This window comes from Chaetodon trifascialis, chromosome 8, assembly GCF_039877785.1.
Source record: "Chaetodon trifascialis isolate fChaTrf1 chromosome 8, fChaTrf1.hap1, whole genome shotgun sequence".
Lineage (NCBI taxonomy): Eukaryota > Metazoa > Chordata > Actinopteri > Chaetodontiformes > Chaetodontidae > Chaetodon > Chaetodon trifascialis.
In genome coordinates this window covers 19,407,751-19,428,542 of record NC_092063.1, presented here as the reverse complement: position 1 = coordinate 19,428,542, position 20,792 = coordinate 19,407,751, and the positions used below count along the sequence as shown (strand labels likewise).

Genomic DNA, 20,792 nt, shown 5'->3' with positions numbered 1-20,792 from the left:
TCCTCAATTATAGTAAAGGAGTTTTAATTACATGCTTTTGAGATCAGTGGACCTTTTCCACAGCAGATATTTTGACTTGTCACAGCAGGAAAAGCACAAAGAGACAAAGACCACATGCACTGGGACCAGGGCCCTGCCAGTGAAGCTCCTAAATGGAATCCAGCCATTATTCATTTCATTATTTACACGGGTGCTTTTCCTACGGTGACCTGTCGAAAAGGGTTGTTGAATGGTGCAGTTTCACCAGAGCTCAGGCAGAGGGGGCTGGAGAGCTCAGAGAATTAGTGCTGCAGTTCAGCAGATCAGCCTCTGAAGACACACAACGTAAAGTCTGTATGTTTTTGACAATATGCAACACTTGAAGGCCAAGGTGGACACATGTTCAGTTTGCTTGAAATTGAATTTAAACGTGACTTTCAAGCAACAAAGTCAATGAGCAGTTCAATTGATTTTATGGCTCTTAAAAATAGTTGGTTCATTTGCATTTTCTTTCTTTCTTTCTTTCTTTCTTTCTTTCTTTCTTTCTTTCTTTCTTTCTTTCTGGTGTACTGGCCGTTTAACCCAGCACATCTACTTCATGGAAAGAGAAACTCTTCAGTAAAAGAGGCCTTAAAATGATGAGATAATTTCCACATAACAAAGCACGGACAAGAAAACGTATAAAGAAAATGTGCAAAGAAAAGGAAACGGTGCAGGCTGAACAGACTGCTTTCACATCTGCATTCAGATACTGATTTTGATATGATGATGATAAACAAGCTGATACCAGCACACTGATCGGTCGGTCTGAATCTAGTATGTCACATCTCTCTCTTGAAGCACAGCCAGTAGAAACTGAAAAAAAGTGACAAGTGTTGCGTGTGTCTCTTGGCACATTCAGAGGACATAGTTTGTTGTCCTTCTCTTATGATTCAGGTGATGTTCAGACAAGAATGCAGCACGCCTGCGTCAGCTAGCACAGATCCAGTGTCTTACTCAAGGGCACTTCTGAAGGGCTCATATTGCAGTTATAGCCCAGACCTTCCAGGTGAAGGCTAGTTTGTTCACAGTTTAAGGTTCCAGGCATTGACTTCCAACCACCAGCAACAGCAGAACAGTCAGGTTTGGGGCACTGAGTGGATTCGTACTACTGTCTGTAGTGATTTCCAGTGAAGGCTTTGAACTTCCAGTACCAGGTGAACTGCTTCCTCCTAACTCAGTCACAGAGGCACCTTTTGTTGTAGAAGCTATGGTAGACACTGTTGTAGTCCCCATTACATCTCCAGCGTTTTTTTCTACCGTGCCCCCAACAGACGCTCCGTCTTTGGGGGACTGCTGGTCTGAGACGTCCCCGTCTGCAGTCTTGTACCACTGGCACTGGAAGTCCCTCTTCCAGATCTCAGCTGGGTCTGGCTCAGCTGGTTTGGTGCTTGTGTCCGGCTGATCTGTGGCTTTTGCTGCCTCTGGCTGTGAAGTTAGATAGAAAATGATTTATATTCTAGCAAACATTCGTGCTGTAACTTTCATGGGAAGTAGTATTTTCTAATATCCGTCTGAAGATGAAATAGCGTGGCCCAAATTCAAAAGGAAATAGCAATATTCGTGCTTTATAATGTGTTGTACTTTTTGTGACAACTGAATATTACCATGCACAGATTTCAAAGGAATGATGAGTGCTCCCAGAGAAACAGTGTGAGTGTGTACAGCACCGTGCGATCAAACTCCACCGGATCTTTCTCTGTTGTTTCTCAGCTACTGTTTTTTTTGTATATATATAAAGTCTTGGTTATCTTTATCAGTCGTGACTAAGAAATAAGATGTGTTTCCAACTTTCCGCACAGAAATAACATAAGTTGAGAACTCGTGTATCTTTACACGTGTGAATCAACGAGAGATGCACTTCTTTTCAGTTCTGAGCTGATTCCAGAACCTGAATTTGGATGTCTGCTGATAGCGATACTGACGCTGTTCCAGAGCTCTTTTGCTTGTCTTCAAATAAATTCCAAAGCACTTTATTTGAACTGTAGGTTAAGTCGGGTTCACATGCTAACAGTTGTAGGAGTACAAATTGCTATGGCAACTCCTTTGATATTTTGAAAAACTTTTACATTTCATATGCGCAGCAGTGCATTATCAACTACTTGTAAGTAGGTTTCTGTACATGAGTTCAAAGTAATAAGAGAATTTCAAAGTGCAATGGCAAGTTGACAATGCCTGCGTAAGCTTTTCAAGGTCGATAATTGAATTTAAAGTGCAAGGACTGTGCAGAGAAATAGACTTTATGAAAAGACCCTGTCAAATAGATTAACCAGAAGTAGACTGGATGAAATCTGGATTGGTACATGGATCCGTGACGTCAGTCTGGTAAGTGAATTACACCAGCATCGGCTACCGATACTGGATTGGATCAATCCCAACTCTAGAATCAATTCTTCAGCAGCAGCAAAAGGGGAATGTCAGAGGCATCCATCCTTTCAGCCCACTGTGGGTCACATCGAGCCTCTCATATCTCACCAGTCTTATACTGTATTTGTTAACCTTTCGACAAGCATGATTTCACAGTGGTTACTGCACAGAGACTAAAAAAAAAGCACCATAAACTGTCGCCTCCAAAATGACCATAAAGTTGAATGAGCACCCCTCTGAAACTATTCCAACAATAACTGAACATTATACCCTTCAGGAAGTTGGGTTTTATTACTGGGCATTGTGTCTGACTGCAGTGGTTTTAGCTGCATGTTGCGACTTCACTCACTTGTATCATCTGTCATAAGACTCTTCCGGTCACCACAGGTACTAGAGTGTGTCATGGCTTTACATAATGACGCAAAGCAGCTTTAATGATGTTGCCGTTGCAAGACCAAGGACAGAATGAGTCTGGTTTATATCTGAACAAGGTTAAACAGGCCTCTGTCAACATCTATTTATGGCTCACTGTGGGAGTGGGTATCAAGCTCCTGCGGGTCCGCAGGATTAATGATAAGTGGAACACCATGCATAAGCGGGGCTTTATAAATCCAGCACAAATAGAGTGTTGATATCGACTTAAAATTACAGTCTCACCTTTTCCGTCACCTTATCCACCGCTTTGAATGGGGGTGGGAGGTGGAGGTAGGCAGAACTTTCTGGGTTTTGACGAACGCATCGGCCCTTTCCCTGGCACAGAGAGGCCGAGCAGAGTCGAGTTGCTGTGGTTATGTTGATGGAGTAGGGACCCAGGACCTTCCGGACGAACTCTGCCAGGTCCTGACACTCTCTCTGGGAGACAGACAGTTTGATGTAAACAGGAAGCAGAAACAGTAGCACGTGCCAACACAACACAAAGCAGTCTTTGGAGATGTATCAGTGAAATTAAAGATGCGAAATGCTAAAACTGTGTTTATAAAAGTTCTGGAAAAGAGTTGAAAATGATCAGATCTATAAATATCAGTGGACGGATAAGCATGGAGACATATACGTGTGTGTAGGCATTTCATGCAAATGTATAGATGTGTACCTCTGTCTTCGTCTCGCTTCTCTCCCAGATGACAACTCCGGCTGTTCCCATGGCAGCACTCTCTCCTATGGTGCTCACCAGGTCTGCCTGTAAAAAAGAAAAAGAAAGAAATTATATAAAGGAGCTACAAATGAGTCAAAGCACAGCACACTCTTTTTCAGCTTGTCTCTTTGTGCTCGTCTTACAATCACGATTCCAAAAAAGTTGGGACGCTGCGTAAAACATAAATAAAACAGAATGCAGTCATTTGCAAACAAACTGTGTTGACGGACAACAGTTCTCTGAAGTGTTCCTGAGCCCATGTAGCAAATATTGTTTTATTCTGGTAAAACTGAGACTTTAGAACCAGGAAATAATTAGTGCTACGATGTGATGTGACTCTACTTCTGTCCTTCCTCTCCACTGCTTCTGCTTTAGCACTGATCCATATAGAGGGTGTTTCATGTAGATGTTTCACCTGTGACAGGAAAGTATTAGTCGAGGCGTAGACACTCTTGACCAATGGGAATACAGGAAGATCAAACGCTGTCCCGGTCAGAGATGATACTCGTAGTGCTTCTCCGATTTGACTGGACAAATGAAGCCTGGCTCCAGAGGTCCCGCCCTATAAAAGATAGACCAGGTTTGACACAGTTATTGGAAACGTACCAAAACTCAGTTTGGTTTACAGGGAAGTGCTTAAACAGCAGTGATCTGTTTTTGTCTACTAAAGCTCTTTTCACTGTTTTTTTCCTGTGTCATAGATAATGAGTTTACTTCACCAGGTTCACACTTCAGCCTGACAGATTGTCTTTGTCAATTGCAAGAAACTCTGAGGCTTGTTTTCCACTACATATCTGGGCTCACAGATATGCAGTGGCTTTGACAAGAAGTTTTCTAACTTTTTACAAAACCTCACTGATAAACCAAACATGGCATTTTTCATTTCACATGATTTTTTTTTTTTCTTTCTGCAGTTTTGTAGTTGTTAACTCCTCGGGGCATATTCTTAACTTAGACACTAGTTTTCACAACTTTTTGTGCCTTAAGCTCTCATTCATCCAATTGGAGTACTTATGCGGATGTACGCTGTAAAAAGATATGTTTCTCTGGAGTTATGATTAGGTTTTCTATGCTCCCTCTGTGATTATACAATGTCTCAACCCGAAATGAAACCGTGAAAAGATAGAACAGAACAGCCTGACCCACCTGCAGCTTCTCCAGGGTGAGGAGAGGGTAGAGGGCCGAGCATCGTTTCCAGAGCCACAGCAGCTCGTCGTTAAGGGCCATCTCTGCAGCAGGGCACTGGCCGGTGTAATTGGCTAGCATGGTTTTGGCGGGATCGCCGTTGTAGCAGCGGGGGTACGGGGAGACACCCCATAATGCTTTGGGCCTTAACCTTTTGACCTCCCGTAGAGTCTCCATCATTACCGACTGACCTGCTGCCTCGAAGTCCACCTGTGACAAGATCAATACATCACCTTTGAGTCCCCTCCAGGTGTTTTCTGTTTTGTTGCAGTTTTTCAAATTTATTCAGAAAAATCCTTCTGACATGGCCAAATAACAACTGAGCAAGGGTTGAGGAATGAATAGTATTTACTGGGAGATTATAGAAGTTTGTAAATTGTTTGTCAAAGATTTTGCTGCACAGATTCTACTGAGGTATAATAGCTCTGGTTATATCAGACCATTGTGGACGATGTTGCAAATCAGTGAGCTGCTAAGGAGCTCCTGATTCCAGTCTTTATGCTGAGCTAAGCTAACCAGCTGGCGGGAGCTTCATCTTTAGTATGCAGACATGAGAGTGATGTTGTGCTCCTTATCTAAATGAGACGCACCAGGCTTTCAGCCAACTCCAATGTGAACCCATCCTGCTCCAACATGTTTGCACAAACCTGCCTGAAAGCCTTTCTAACACATGGTTAATGTTGTGAAACGGTCACACTTTGCTTAAGTTTAGGCGCCAAAACTACCTGGTTAGATTCAAGAAAAGATTGTACACGTTTGGTTTCATTTTTAGTTTATCATAGAACAAAGACCCCAGCCTCTGGGGTGGCAGTCGTGTGCTTGTTTGACCCATCCATCCACCCCACCCCATCCTCCTCCATTTGGAGTTAGTTGAAAGCCTGGTTCATCTCGTATAGACGCTAAAGTATGTAGACGCTGAGTCTGGGGTGTTATTTGCTGAATAAGTCGAAACCAGATGTAACATCTATGTTTATTTAAATGTAAGTATTTCTCAACTGAATTTTCTGCAAATGATATAGATTCACTTGTGACATACCTACCTATACTTCAACAGAAGTTTTATCCATATTTCCCACCCTTACTTAAGCATAAAATGCCTTTGTCCATCTTGGCATTCTTGACATATGTCCAATTCAGCTTTGTCCACATTGACCGTGAGTTTTTTGTTGGGATGCTACTTTCCAAATGGAGAGAATTTTTACACTTTGTTCTACCTTTGGCACCACAGAGAGACAATCATCTGCTTTGTCTGGGTGAGTCATCACTGTTAGTGATCACATTGTGTACACTGTGACTCTTCCTCCGTCACTCACTGCTGTGGTGCCCTCATGTCCGCCCGGCCTGCGTCTCCACTTTCCTCCTTCCCGTCTCTCCCTTTGTTGCTCACATCATAACATCATAATGACATATCATTGCCAGCATTGCAGTTACAGTAAAGCAAATGTTATCGTAGTTAGTGACCAAGTCTCAGTGGAGATTTGCATTTTCCATCAAAGGTTTTCTGATGACTAAAGACGAAACACTTTTGGAAGTGTTTATTTCTCCGTCAGCATCTTTCACACTCCACCATCTGCCAACAACTTTGAAAGTTTTCTCTCCATCTCATGCTCCCTCAACCTCTCCCGTATCCCTCCTTCCTTTTCATGTTCACTTAACTTCCTTCTTTTTATTTCTTGTAAACTTGTATTCTCCCATATGCCTCCCCTCCATAGCTGCCTGCTCCTTCTACCATCTACCCTTTTTTATTACTTCTTTCCCTGAACTTTCCTTACCTGTGACCACCTCTCCACCTCCTCTGGGGTCCAGCTAGGAAAGAAAGACTTCAGCATGTTTCTCGATGCCTCCAGATACATGGCCTGCCTCCCTCGGTTCCTGGACCACTGGGGGACCCACTCTGCCCAGCGCAGTACACCCAGCCCGAGGTACCTCGGGGCAGGTAAAGCTGCCTCCAAGTCCTGCTGTGTCTTTTGAAGGTGGCTGTCCAGCCGTGTGTGCTGTGGTAGCCCCCCGTTGACCGGTGTGTCTTTGTCCACAAAATACGGGTAGTTCCCCAGTGTGTCCTCGTAAAAGACGGCCACGCGTTCCCGTTCCATCCCGAAAGATTTGGGATCTGGCTGACCGGAGCAGGAAGAGTCTGGAATGCCCCAGAAGATGATAAAAGGCTGTCCGGACAGCAGAGGAGGGCGAGCTGGCTGAGGTGGACCAGCGATACTGAGGTCGGCGAAGGCAGCAAGCAACAGGAGGAGGAGGTGCAGTAAAACTGGAGGCTGGACTTGAAGGATGGCTGACAAAACAGTTGTGTGAGTCCTGAGATTGTAAGGTGTCGGCTTATGTTCCGCTGGCTTTGGGTCTGGACGCGACCGTGGCTCGGTCCACGCCATTGAAGCGGCCAGCTCTCGGGCTCTCACCCCTTCAGGCCTTCACAGCCGATCATGTTCCTGTAAAACACATCGCAGGAGTCAAACCTTCAGTCTGCTGGGCGATATGATCAAATGATGAGCAGCAAGCAAGCAGTGAACAGGTCAGCAGAATTATTCCCCTCTATCATTTATTGTTGATGCCATACAAGAAAACGGTACATACAAATCACAAACACGTTTCCTCACTTTGCACCAGCGGGAGCCGCTGTGCTGCAGGAACGCTCCCTGTGGGAGCTGTTCAGAGTGAGCTGTGCGCATTGTCCTGAGTAACCGGGAAGACAAAGTCTCATTGTTTTGCCTGCCTTTGCTTTACTGTGTTCTCACCCAGAAGAGTGGGATATTTTCTTCTGTCTCCTCTTTTATTGAGTTGCACACTGTTTTGTCACCTCAGTGTCTCATTTTAAAGGCTTCAAGTTTTTCCTTAAACGGTTCTCATCTTCTCTATCCTTCATCTCTCCTATTTAAAGTGGGTGTAGTGAAGTCGGTGACAGATTATAGGTTTCTCAAGGGTTCCCTCAGTCACACATGTCATGGAGAGAGCCGGTGTAGTTAATATTTTATACGCTCACTGATGTAAGATACAGCATGCGCTCAGTAGGGATCCAGGTTTTAAAATGGGTACAAGGCTACGCACAGCGGTGAGGCAGGATAGACGCTGAGCGGAGGTAGCAATGACTCCAACGCCACATATTTTAATGCTAATCCTCGTTTACTCTCCTTACATCGAGAGCAAATACACATTGTTTCATACATTGACAGAAAAGAAACTTCCTACTTCAAATAATTGACACTCTCACCATCCTCTGCGTGTCAAGATATCGCGTTCATCAAATGTGCTCACAGACCATCCAGTTTCAGCACTGAGTGGTAAAACACCAAATCTTATCGGGGGAATTAAAGAACTTGAATTAAATAAATTCTAAACAACATAATTCTTTATACCACTGCATATGATATTTTATTAGCTTCTTTTGACACAGATCCAATTGTTTGTTTATCTCATATAAATATCTTTCCAGTTTGTTGTTGTTTTTGTTTTCTCAATAAGCCAATTCTGTGTGGTCATTCAAATGTTGATATAATTGAATTTATCCATTAATCTCTTTTATTCTTAAATTCATATTTGCCACATAACAACTTCATACAGGTCGAATAAAGTAACACATGGAGCTACAGTATTCTGCATCGCTGCCTTGCTATAGTTGTTTCATTACTATCATTTCTTTTGTGCTACGAATGATCAGTAGACAATTTGTTCATTTTCAATAGGGAGGATGGTCCAATGGGAGCTCCCTAGTGATGAGAACATTGGTTCTTTTCAGTAACCCAGTTTGTTCCATTCATCCACCACCAGTGAACCAGCTCAAGAATGACTCTTTCGGTTCTGTATTCTTAAATACCCCTTACCCCGATCCAACCTGTAGATATATAGTTTAGAATATTATAGAACCGAGACGCAACTGACGGCAACTGAGAGGGAAAGGCACAATTCAGCACCACGGACAGCTCCATGCATTTATCAGCACACAGTCACGGTTCCTGTCGTGGATTCTAACTTGTACAAACCCCTTAGATAAAGGATCAATGAGTCGGGCAGATTAGGCCAACATATTCAACCCCTCTGCTACTAGGGGGTGGAGAGGAGAGATGACAGATTAACAAGGGGGATGCATGTTAACAAGGTGGAGGACATCCCCCCTCATCCATCCATTAATCATCGACTGCCTACGAGACCGTAAAAACTTTGGTTCTCTTTTCTTACCACTTGTCTGATGACAGTGTGAGACACTCACTTGGTTATGTAAGCAACAAAAAGTCTTTTAATTTAAGAAGCTGTCACATTTGTCACGCTGCTTTCATGAATCACATCATAATTTGCAGTCAGTGCCATGAGAGTGACACAGTGATGACCACTGTTTGACTCACCCAGCTAATAAGGACAATGATGAATTAAGTGAATAAAGGTCAAACAGCCTCAGAGAGAAAACTGAGGGCAGAAGTGCATTTACTCTACACTTAAGAACAGTTTTACCACTAAAAAGTAATTACTGGGTGTTAAATTAGATAAATTATTCCAAGATGGGGAAGGGCATCTCTATTTGAAGGAAATGTTCTGCAGCTCTTCAGCTCGTCAATGGTATTTCTGTGTGATGCATCAGTGAGTATCCTGGCTAGCTGTCATTGATGCAAACTGTTACTACTTACTAAATGACTACAAATTGTTAATACGGGTTTTTGTCATGGAGTTCTGGTACAGATTCCATGATGAGGACTGTTCTGTGTCACAAAAGACGTCAAAATGTCTCTTAAACATAAATTGAGTAATGTATCATAGATGTTACTGCTGTTTCTCCAGATTTAATTTGTTATCTGATCTGTGTGCTTGTACTGCATTATTTGGTATAAATTTGGTTTTTTGATACTGTTTTTGTTGTTGTGTTAATGAGGACCCCAGGAAGACTAACAACCACTCTATGGAAGCTAATGGGGGTCCAATAAAGAATAGATTTGGTTTGTATTTTTGCTGGATTTTATATGCAAAACATGTAATAAGATCATAGAATATCATGCATTTTTGGAGTTTAAACCCAAAAACAATTTTTTAGACCACCTGCAGTTTTAATATACTGCCTCCAGGTTAATGCATCAATAATATAACACTCAGACATCAGCAGAGGCAGGAAAACTGACGGACGGACCTTTTGAAGATCAGCGCTGCAGCTGCTTCCTGACAGTGTGTTCGTGAAGCTTTTAGATAGTTTATTCCACTGTGGGTCCTACAGCTTTAGTTATGAGATGATGGAAAATGCAGGGATACGAGTGTCGACACAGTAGAATGGAGGCAGTTTGTAATTGAGTGTAATTAACTAAAATTCTCGATGTGCTGGTGCCTTAGGGGAAACCTCGTCTCCTGTAGCCTCTTGTTAAATTTGAAGAAATCAAACACTGGAAAAACTTTTGACAAACTATTTTCTAGTCTGGCTGTTCTGTTGTATTGTCTGCACCGTGCTTTGGCTTGTTACTGTGCTGTTAAATAAAAAAAATAGAGCAGGAGCAGAGGAATTATTTAAACCAATGTTCTGCTCATGTTACAGACAGACACATGAGGAAACACGTCCAGCTGAGAGGAATATATAGTGTCGTTCCACAGTTGCACTGAAAGACTCTCCCCTTCTTCAACAAGAAATAATGAGAGCTGGAAGCAGGACTAGCAGCTGTTGTTTTCCAATAATGTGTGCCTGGTTTTGCATAGGTGGAAAAATGAAGAGAAAGCGTGAAAAATAATAGCTGTACCCAGGACTACTTTTCCTGTTCCTGAAATGAATGTGGTGGCTGATGGGTGGCTCATTACAGGTCCAGTATTTTTTTTTTTTTTTATATTTTATTTTAGATAAAGAACTTCAGGCTAAAAAAAACTGAGCAGTCTTAAAAGAAATGTTTCATCGCCATCAAAGGTGTAACCGACCGAGAAAATCTGTGAATATTTGAGGTGTAAAGTTTTGTAACTTTGTGAAACATATGAACACAAATCCTGCTGTACCTGTTTCAAACATACAGACACTCAAGCCTACTGATAGTGACAACATCGAGACAACCGCTCCTCCTCTCCCATTATTTGGGGGATAATCATGAAAGTTTTATAACTGCAGTTTCCAAAATTTGAAGTGTTCAGCGAGTTCGGCTGTGGGCCACGACCACATGACTTACAGCCTGGATTTGTTGACTGTTTGGCAAATTGGCACAGTTAGAAATGTGCTGAATGGGATGTAAGCAGTTCCTGTTTACAGCGCATCCACGGATGAACAGACAATGTGCACTGGATTACTTTGATACTGAAAAAAGATTCAAATGTGATGATTCTGCAGTTATTTTCTGTGACTTGTAGGTGAATGGCACATTTATTTAAAATGGACATTATTATAATAATGATAATGATATCCTCAGATTACATCTGTGGTAACTAAGTACCTTCATTTCATCCATCAGCTTTGTGTCACAGCCACTGTTGACCATGTTGGTGAATGGGCCAGACTTCTATAAGTGACTTACTGTGCTTGTCTCTTGTCTCTCCCTCTGCCCTCCTTAACTCTCCCATGCTGCCCCTAATCTCCCCCCCTGGGGAGGCACCTCACAGTTGGAAAACCTCTGGCTTAGATGCTCCAAGACTCTGAACTTTGTTTGACGACCGCCATTCTTCCAACAGATACGCCGTCATTGGTGATGATGATGCCTAACAGCTTGCTCTGAAATAGCTCAGTTCCCATTGGGTTGACATCAGGTGCCTGCAAAGGCCGGAGCATTTGATTCACACACTGATAGTGAGCCCGAGTGCTTGTCCTTCTCCACGCATTTCATCCTCTTTAAGCTTGATGTTTTTAGGTTTTTGGATTGATAACAGTCATATTGAACTCATCTGAATCATACTACAGTATGTGCTGTTCCTCCGCTGGGGTTAACAAAGGGTTGGAGCATTTTCATATTGTCCACCTTATCTTATTTCACCGGGAACGTGTCACATTTTTGTGAAAATGCTCCGGCAATTGCTTGTTAGCAGAGGAAACTCTTGTCGACAGCGCAGATGGCTGCTGGCTCTCTAACAAGCCATTAAAAAGGGGAATTTTACACTGTATGATGAATGTCTGGGAGAGACAAAGTGCGGCTCAAAACGCCAAGGGATTCTTGTAACATGAAATATACCGTGCACAAATAAATACGCAGGCTTTAAGGAGGGAAAAGAGGAGAATATATCAGGACCCCTTAAAGGCTCGGCTCAGCCTCGCTGCTGTTTCAGTTAGCCTGGCTGAATCGACCTCTCATTAGGTGGAAGTTAGTGGAGCTCTGCTGGATAATATGTGATGACAGCAACCTAACTGACAGGAGAGTGAGTGAGCTGTTAATCAAGTGCCGTCTGTGCACGCCCACACAGTCCTGAGATGAGGTCTAATCAGGCTAAAGTGAAAAAAAAAAAAAAAGCTGTGTGGGTGCGCAGGAGCATTACGTTTTAACAAATAACACACAGATGACGTTTGCCGCGTGGTGTGCCTTTGACTGCTCTGCAGTGCAGCCACAGCATGTTAACAGGACCACTACAATGAAAGCTGTTTCACACGTTGTTTGATTTAGAGGTTTAGTTCAGTTCATTGGCCTCTTGATCATCATTATCTCAAAATAACAGCCATTTAACTCTAATTATCGTACACATAAATGCCTAATTAACTGATTGTAACATGGCTTCAATTATTCTGGCTAATTTGCACATTCCCCGTGAAACGTGTTAGAAAACATGAGGTACGGACCCTCGTTAGATTAGGAAAGAAGGGGCAAGGTTTAGAAAAGAAGCTGCATTTTTCACACAACTGTCAGGACTGTTTTGGAGAATTGAACACAGTATTTAGAGAAAGTTAGAGTTCATTTGAAGCATCTGACTGACGTTCTTATCCCCACAGACTTCCGATGAACAGTTGAATAAGCTCTCAGATCACCAGCAATATAAGCCACTAATACTAAGGAGGTCAAAGGTCAATGACTGCACAGTGTGCTCCTAATATCCCCGTGTTTCTAAATCAATCACGTGAAAAACGTGCATAAAAGACTGGAAAAAATGAGCGGAGAATGCATTTTTTCCTTGTTTGAATTATTCTAGGACTGAATATTAAATGATTTCAGGTGTCCTTCTCCAAAGTTTCCCACTGATCAGCTGAGGTTTGAATCATCTGCAGCCAGGATCAGACAATGACACATTGTTATTTCAAATTATTACCGTCATCACCTGCTTTTTAAACAGGACCAGTGCTCTGCTCTCAAACTGCCTCCTTTTTTTGTTCTAATGGCTGTGACCCTGTCATGCTGTACAGTATGTAATCCCTCACTCAGTGGTAGTGGTGAATGGTAAGCGTGATAGCGAGCTAATCTGTGCAGACGAAGCCTCTGCTCTGTGTTTACTCGTCTGTCTGGACAGAGGCTGATCCTGAGCCCACCGCCTCCGCAGCTCAGAGCACATAAAGGCACTTTAACCTTTAGTGCTTATACATTATGGAGCCTCCAGTATGTCAGCCTGTATGTTACACATTAGGTCAGAGGTTTACTTTTCACAATTATTTATTTAAGTGGAGAAAAAATTAGATTCACATTAAGTTGATTGCTAATAACACACTTTTAATTATTAAACGTATGAATAATTCATGTCATTACTGAGGTATGTCCTTCAGTTAAGAGGGAATGGATGCAGGATTACTAATTTTTTGTGATTTTGTGTTTTTCTGGTCATTTTCATCTCACAGTTCATTTGTCTGCTCTTCTCCCATGAAAGCCACCACACTGCCAGTAACACAAGGAAATGTGTTAGTTCAGGGACTCTTGATTCGTACTCGTCATCATCAGACAGTGTTAAAAAAAAATCTGATTTGGCACTTGAGGAGTGAAATACCCATAACAACAAGAAAACCCTGCTTATTGTGTTAATTTTAGGCCTCAAGATCTTATTTAAAAACTTGCTGACTGGAGGCTGTGAGCTAACGGCTGCACTGGCTGCAGCTTTGTGCAGTGCAGCAGGTTTGTCCTCTTCTGTTTTGCATTAAGTGAAAGTGGAGCCTGTTAGAGGAGTGGATTGATGTCTTTTTATTGGGGGTGAATTAAACTGGTTGTTCTCCGGCCACGCTGTTTGTGCTGCTGCTCAATGAACCGAGAGGAAACACTGGTAGAATCCAATCAGGACATGAAATCAGCTGAGATTAGCACGATATATGCGTCACTCTGATCTCATGCCAGAAAAGAGCCAGCGCGGCGATGCACATGTAGTCCTTTGGCCGAAGTGTTTTGGAGTCATTTGATTAAAGGGCCTCACAGTTTTTACTTTGCATCTGTCTCTTTTATATCGCTCAGAGTTTCAATGTTATATCTGTTCATGTTAACTGCGTTGTTAGACAGCTTGGACATACTCAGGAATGTGACAGTTTGCTCAGAAATGTGCGGTTGACTCCAGTGACCGATATTGAAACATCTGAGTCAGCTGTGCTGCCATTTCCACTCACTGAAATTATATTTTTACACAGAGGAGTCCACAGATAGAGATGTCTGTCGAGCACTTGTCACGTCACTGCCGTCATCCTTTCTACCACTTTGGTCCTCTATAAGGCACCGCAGACAGCAAGAATTTTAATAGCCCCCAGAGGTGAAATCAGCTGGGATTGGCTCCAGCTGCCCCCATGACCCTGGATGGATGGACAGTGTGTTATTACATATTTTTGTAATTATTTTCCAACTATAAACTCCAGCTGTGGTCCTGACTGGAAAAGATAACACCAAACTGCCTGCTGTATTTTTTTTTTTTTTCAGCAGCATTTTTAACCAATTCAGTAACACACCACCACAAACAATGACCCAAAAACACTGTCCAATCAGAATCCTTCTGTCCCATTCTCAGCTAAAGTAAGACACTGAACGCCGATATTAACCGGAGAATTTCATCACGAGTCACACTGTTTCGCTTAACGTTCAGTCCGCCAGCGTTCACTGCACACCCGTTCATTTCCACCTGTGATCAGTCTGATATGTCAGTCATGTCTGCAGATCCTTCCTGCAAACAGTCTCCAGCAGTTTGAGCAGAACATGCTTACAGAGATACAGGATGTGTTGACGTTGACGTGTAAAATGTAACTTCACCACACTCAAAATATTTGGTGACTATGAACCAATGTTCTGGTTTTTACTCAGTATCAGTGACTGTTCGATGATAACTTTGTCCTACAGTAGAAACAATCGTTTGATAGCAGCTAGGTTCAGTTTTTACTAGTCAAAACATGAAATAAGGCAGTTATTGTTAAGTTATTGGAAGTCAAGGCAGTGATATATTGTAGTTATTTTGATAAAATCAAACAAACAGGCCTGTTGAATTTGTTTAAATTTGAGAAAAAGTCTTTATTTTCTAAACACCAGTCGGATCATTGGGACTATGAGTGGGCTGCTGGGCTAACCACCAGCACATTTACACTGATGTTGTTCAACGTCAGCGTTGATTAATGTGCACTGTCCCTTTAGTACACGACCAAATATGCTGAGGTCCTGGCATGTCAGTCACCTCTATACAATGTGCACAAAGTACGTAATACTGAGCTCACAGTGAACAGAGATCATTTTGCGCTGAAGATAATACACAGAGAAAACTGTCAACATAACTTTTTACTTGACGTTTGTTCCACTCAACCAGTGACCCGTTGTATGAGTTTTTGCTCTAATATTTCTGTTTAGAACTCCAGAAAGTTTTTTTCTTTCTGTTTTCCACAGGATTTTCTAAAGGCCCCTGATAGAAACCAAACATTTTCTCTCTCTCTCTCTCTCTCTCTCTGTCTCTCTCCCTCAGGTTTTTTCTCAGTAATTCAGACAGAATCAATGATTATAGACTTCAAAAGAAAAATGCTAATTCTGTTTGATTATCAGTTTGATCCCTGACCAGATGCCATGAATAAAACACGACAACAGCGAGCTTGCATTTGTGCTATTGTGTTGTTTTCTAGAGTCCAACATCTAATTCAATTGTGAATCTATTTATGTCTTAATTTAGCATTTTATCTTATATACATTGAATACATTATTATATTTAGCATTCATTTTGCCTTGTTTTTTTTTTCTTTTTTTTTTTTTAAACCACTGACTTTAGGACTTACAAATGGAATTAAATTGGTGACAAACAATGCTAAAATCAGATAAATGCCGACTGACTAGACAAGACAAGCCAAACTTACCCAGGCCAGGGTTGTTCCTGTATTTACTCCTCACAGTGTGGACATCGTCTGTGTTACAGCTCCTGGTACTGTGGCGTTTTCTCCCTCTGTCTTCAGTTTTATTCGTTAGTCTTCCAGATAGAAAAATCAAGGAATCCTGCTGGATTTGTGAGGGCATGAATAAGCTGTGCATGTATAACATGCAGCAAAAAGAAGCCTGACATCTGGAAGAGAGAGATAGAGAGGGAGGCAGGGAGATAAGGAGACAGAAATAGACAAGAGAATTAAAAAGAGAGATCAAAGTGTCAGGAGAGCCAGAGAGGTGGGAAATGATGAAGGAACGGAGAAAAGAGGTGAAAAAGAAAGCCAAAGAGAGGCAGAGAAGGAGTTAAGAGTCCGACCAGGAGATAGAATGATGGGTGGGCAGGTGTGTGTGTGTGTGTGTGTGTGTGTGTGTGTGTGTGTGTGTGTGTGTGTGTGTGTGTGTGTGTGTGTGTGTGTGTGTGCGCGCCTCACCTTCACAGCCAAGCTAAGCTTCCTTACCAAGAGAAGGTAAGCGGGGTCAGTGTTGACCATACCGCCTCACATGACCAACAACACTGACCATAATCCCATAATCCTCTGCTCTACCGCTGCTGCCCTTGGCTAAACAAACTCCCGAGCTGTGAAGGATCACACCTTCTTCTTCCTCCCCCCACTTCCTCCTCTTCGTCTTTTGCCTCTCCTCATCCTCCTCTACCTCTCACCGGCTTTCCTCTCTCATCTCTGTTCTTCACTTCTATTACCTTTCTTTCTTTCTTTCTTTCTTTCTTTCTTTCTTTCTTTCTTTCTTTCTTTCTTTCTTTCTTTCTTTCTTTCTTTCTTTCTTTCACTTCCCTCTTCCTCTTTATTTGCTCTCCTCCCCTTGCACCTCCTTTCCTCCCTCCCAAATCCCACTCTCCCTAATCTCTTTTTTTCCCTCACTTGACTCTGTGTTGTTTCATGTTGAACTTATTTTTTCAAGGATTCAGCAGCCACAATATAAATAAATTAGAAAACCTCGGGCACCGTCTGGGTTGGTGTGACACAAATAAACCACTGCTCCCTCTTTCTCTCTACTCTTTTCTCCTTCCGCTCTTTCTCTCTCACCCCTCCCTTTTCCCCTGCTCCCTCTGTTGAAACACTAACAGATTTTTCCTCCCTCAGGTCTGGTCCTCCTGTGTCCATATCTCCCAGGCAGATCTTTCACATTTGCATACACTGTGTTTGCTTTCAGCACACGCTCCGGCTTCTAATGAATATCTGTCACTGTGGTTCACACAAGGCTCTCGAGCCACACTCCCCTGTGAGGAATTAAACAGGTGGTGGTTTCGGCCTGTTGGCGGCGAGACTTAAAAGTTCTCAAAGAGACATAAATGTCTGTATCAGCGCATCTAACGCTGCATGAGAATAATGAGTGACAAGCTCGTGTGAATGAGTCAAACATGAGTCTGATTTAAAGTGCAGCTGTTGAGATGGTTCATATTTTATCCAATAGGCTTCATGTGAACCTTTGACCTCTCCATCATGTTGTACCATCAGAGTTAGTCAGTGTAGTCAGTGCGTTTAATCAGTGCGTTTCATGTTCAAGTAAAATGGAAGTAAGAGCTTCTGAAGTTTTTATTCCTGACTGACATGGAGTATGTGGGCGGGCTTTAGTTCCAGAAAGGATTTCGATCAGATTGCATTGCTCAGAGCAGGTGTGGCTGAGTGAATGCAGAGCCGCACGCAGCTCATTCACCGCTCCCTTCAAAATACACGCTCAGTAGCTTACACTAGTGGGTGCTGACATACACACATGAACTGGGTTTCCATCCTCATTAGCTGGGTTTCTGCACATTTCCAGTTTCTGCATTAAAAAAAACAAACAGTGGAAGTGCAAATGCATTGAAATAACATGAAAACGTTTTTATGCTCGGCTGAACAGTTAGTGTAAAAGCGAAATGGAACAAAGTACAATAGCAAGTAAATAATGAGGTACATAAAGTACATAACTTCATCATCACGTATGTGTGGAGCGCAGACTTTGACTTTCCTCACATTCATGCATGAAACAAACAGAAATGTCAGATTTCCATCATGTTTTTTATGTTGGCGCACATTAATGACATCATCTTCTTCTGCAGTGCTTTAACGGCACCCGACTGTACAATCGGCACCACCTGCTGTTTATCTAGATGAACCAACTCCTAATAATCATGTAACGTTGTAGATGGATACAAGCATTCAGTTAAGTTTGCTTCTGCTGAGTTTCTCAACACTTGTCTAGTGTTTGCGATGTCTTTTGATGGATCAGCTACAGTCGTTTTGTCCTCCCTGCCGGCAGGTGTATATCTAAACATTAGTTATTTTCGCATCTATTCTACGTGCTGCATTACAGTTGTCCATTGTGGGATTTTTTGCAGAAAGCAAAGCCGTCTGAAACCGAAACATTAACTCAAAGCTGTTGTCGCAGCGTTTAGTGTCTGAATGTATTCATCCTCTAAACGTTGTTCTTATTTTCTGGCCTCCCTCACAAATACAGATAATGCAGTCCCCTCTAATTTATGACAAGATGTTACTTTAGTTTTATGTTGAGAAAAATATTTTAGCAGAAGTACTGTGTTGCTGGCAAAAGCTGATGTACTACCACATCTGTAATGTCATTATTTCACTCGTTATTTTGTTGTTTACTCAGGATTGTGCATGTTGCAGTGTTTATGGAGGACTGGGCCTGTCTTACATATTTCATATTTGTGTTGGAGACAGATGAGCTGAAATAAAGAAATATGCAGCTCCACCATGTCTGGCTTTTGTGTAACAAATCATATATTTATATTATATATTGTATTGTATTCTCTGTCTGCCACACTCATTTCTGCCTATATTCTGTTCCTCACTATATCATCTTTTCCTTCATTGTTTTTGTCTTTTTTTCCATTTTATCTACCTCTTATATTTCCTCTTATATTTCCATCCAGTCCTTTATTTAGGCTCCATGCCTTTCATATTCCATCTCTCCCTTCTAAATTGCCAGTCATTTTTTCCATTAGAGCTGTCACCGCACACAATTGCTAATAACCTGGTTAAAGAATTGCACCTGTGGTCTCATCCTTTTTCTATAAATTCCCCTTTGTTCTCCCTCTTCTCCCCTCTGGTCTTTTCTTTAGATTTTCACCCCCTTAACTGTCACAGTTTCTGTTTCTCTTGACATTGCATGTATCTTCTTGAGTTGTCCATTTATTAATTATTCTGCATCCAATCACAAAGATGTTAGTAGCTTCATGTCACTCTCTCTCATTCTGCTTCTTGTCTGTGTTCGTTCAGTCGTATTGCCGTAAGAGTTAGTACAGTAGCTCTAGCAGTAATCTCCATTAGGGAGAAAATTAAACGAGATTCTGCATTACTTTCAATGCAAATTTTTTTTGCTGTTAGGCAATGCTCAAAAATGTCGACTGACATTGCAGCACCTGAATTAAAATGTAATTAAAACATTTTCAAATGCAATGCAAAGGAGAGCAGTCCTCTTTGTGATCTTCCTGTCAACATATACATATCAACATGACCATGGCAGTGATTTATTCCACTTAAAATATGTCAAATGTAATCTTTTTTATATAAGGGTCTATATGTTTATATAAATATATATTAAATATAGAGGAAACATGATATATAGTTTCCCTGTGCGTGTCGCCTGTTGGATGCTTATGTGTGCGTGTACGTTTGTTGAGTTCAGTGCATTCCTCACAGTGAATGCATCTTGCTAACATTTATGGATCTTACATATTCCAACCTTTTATTTTATTCCCACTGAGGCCTCCTGCACTAAAAATACATGCATGCATACACCTCAGGGACTTCCGGATAAAAGCATTCACCGCATGCCAAGTGGTAGGCTCTGAGTACTGCTTATCTTTATGTCAGCGTTGGTATTTTCCAGATCTCCAGTTGCTGAACACAGTGTGTCTCCTCTGTGGGCGTCCCTGTTTTTGTACATGTTGCATTGCACTCCAAATATATTGCATTTATCTCTTCGCTTACCTTTGTCCCCCTGGTTTATTACATCTGTTTCTATGTTAATTAACCAGATTAGATGAGAAGATGAACTTCCTATTAAATGTTCACACATCTGGAAGCTGGCCAGCCAAACTACAGCCTGATCTTTTGCCCACTGTCAGTCCTTACAACAACAACAACAGCAAAAAATTTCATTATTGACGCGTGAGATTTCTGAATACCCATGTCAGGGTTGTTAACTCTTAAATATTACTCATGAAATATCTCAGAATCACATGTGCCTATACTGCATATCATAAACTGTATATTTTCTCATGAGCATGGGCTGCTTTTTAAAGGGGGGTTGACCCAGGCTTCACACATGAAACTCTCATTCTCAGGTATACCTGAGTGTGCTCACTGTATGTGTAGACTTATATCTATGTATTCATGTTTCCATGGATGTATGGAAATCTTTGCATGCTCTGTTTATTTAGTGGCTTTTATTTTGCGGCAGCGTTTTTTCCACGTCCCTCTCACTCAGCTGCGTGTTTATTCCTCTTGGTCTGATTTCACAGGGCGGAGGTGGCGCTTGTACAGCATATTGTACCTGTGTTAAGCTGGCGTGAGGAGGTTTTTTTGCCCTCTTCAAGGTAGAGCAGACGGAGTACTCACAGTAGACAGATTATACAAAGGTCACCAAAAATACCCTCAGGTTAAACACACAGACAATCATAGACACGCAGGCCAGTCAGATTATGTGCATTCAATTCCCTCAGGTCATCCAATTTGCTCTGAGACCATGTTTCCCCAGAGACAGATCAGCTATGACAATGATGATGATGATGGTGGTGATCTTAAAAGTTGGTGTATTTGGATAGACATGGGGCACACTGAGAGCAAATAGGGAAGAGGGAAGAGGAAGACAAGGAGCAAGGATGCCTCCAGCTGCTAGGA

At 42.0% G+C, this 20,792-nt stretch overlaps 2 protein-coding genes across 3 annotated transcripts in view; one reads left to right on the top strand and one right to left on the bottom strand.

The window, feature by feature from the left end:
- tmem115 (transmembrane protein 115) overlaps positions 1-20,792 on the top strand; it is a 131,679-nt gene that overhangs the window by 103,852 nt on the left and 7,035 nt on the right. The gene's annotated exons all lie outside the window — the stretch shown is intronic.
- On the bottom strand, positions 537-16,421 carry LOC139335041 (hyaluronidase-1). 2 transcript variants are annotated; one of them, XM_070968432.1, is made up of 8 exons: positions 16,359-16,421; positions 15,864-16,066; positions 6,475-7,140; positions 4,664-4,912; positions 3,933-4,079; positions 3,476-3,562; positions 3,043-3,237; positions 537-1,446 (listed from the first exon to the last, which is right to left on the bottom strand). In XM_070968432.1, the coding sequence occupies exons 3-8, from the start codon at positions 7,081-7,083 to the stop codon at positions 1,051-1,053; spliced, it is 1,683 nt and encodes a 560-aa protein (XP_070824533.1). In that variant the 5' UTR covers positions 7,084-7,140; positions 15,864-16,066; positions 16,359-16,421; the 3' UTR covers positions 537-1,050. The 2 variants fall into 2 exon arrangements, with proteins under 2 accessions (XP_070824533.1, XP_070824532.1); XM_070968431.1 differs by lacking the exon at positions 16,359-16,421 and having other exon boundaries at positions 15,864-16,276.

Excerpts from the sequence above, each read along its gene's own strand:
- LOC139335041 (XM_070968432.1), bottom strand. The coding sequence starts at position 7,083 with ATGGCGTGGACCGAGCCACGGTCGCGTCCAGACCCAAAGCCAGCGGAA. Across the intron at positions 3,563-3,932 it reads CTAATACTTTCCTGTCACAG|GCAGACCTGGTGAGCACCAT; the intron begins GTGAAACATCTA and ends TCTTTTTTACAG. Across the intron at positions 1,447-3,042 it reads TGGATAAGGTGACGGAAAAG|CCAGAGGCAGCAAAAGCCAC; the intron begins GTGAGACTGTAA and ends CTAACTTCACAG.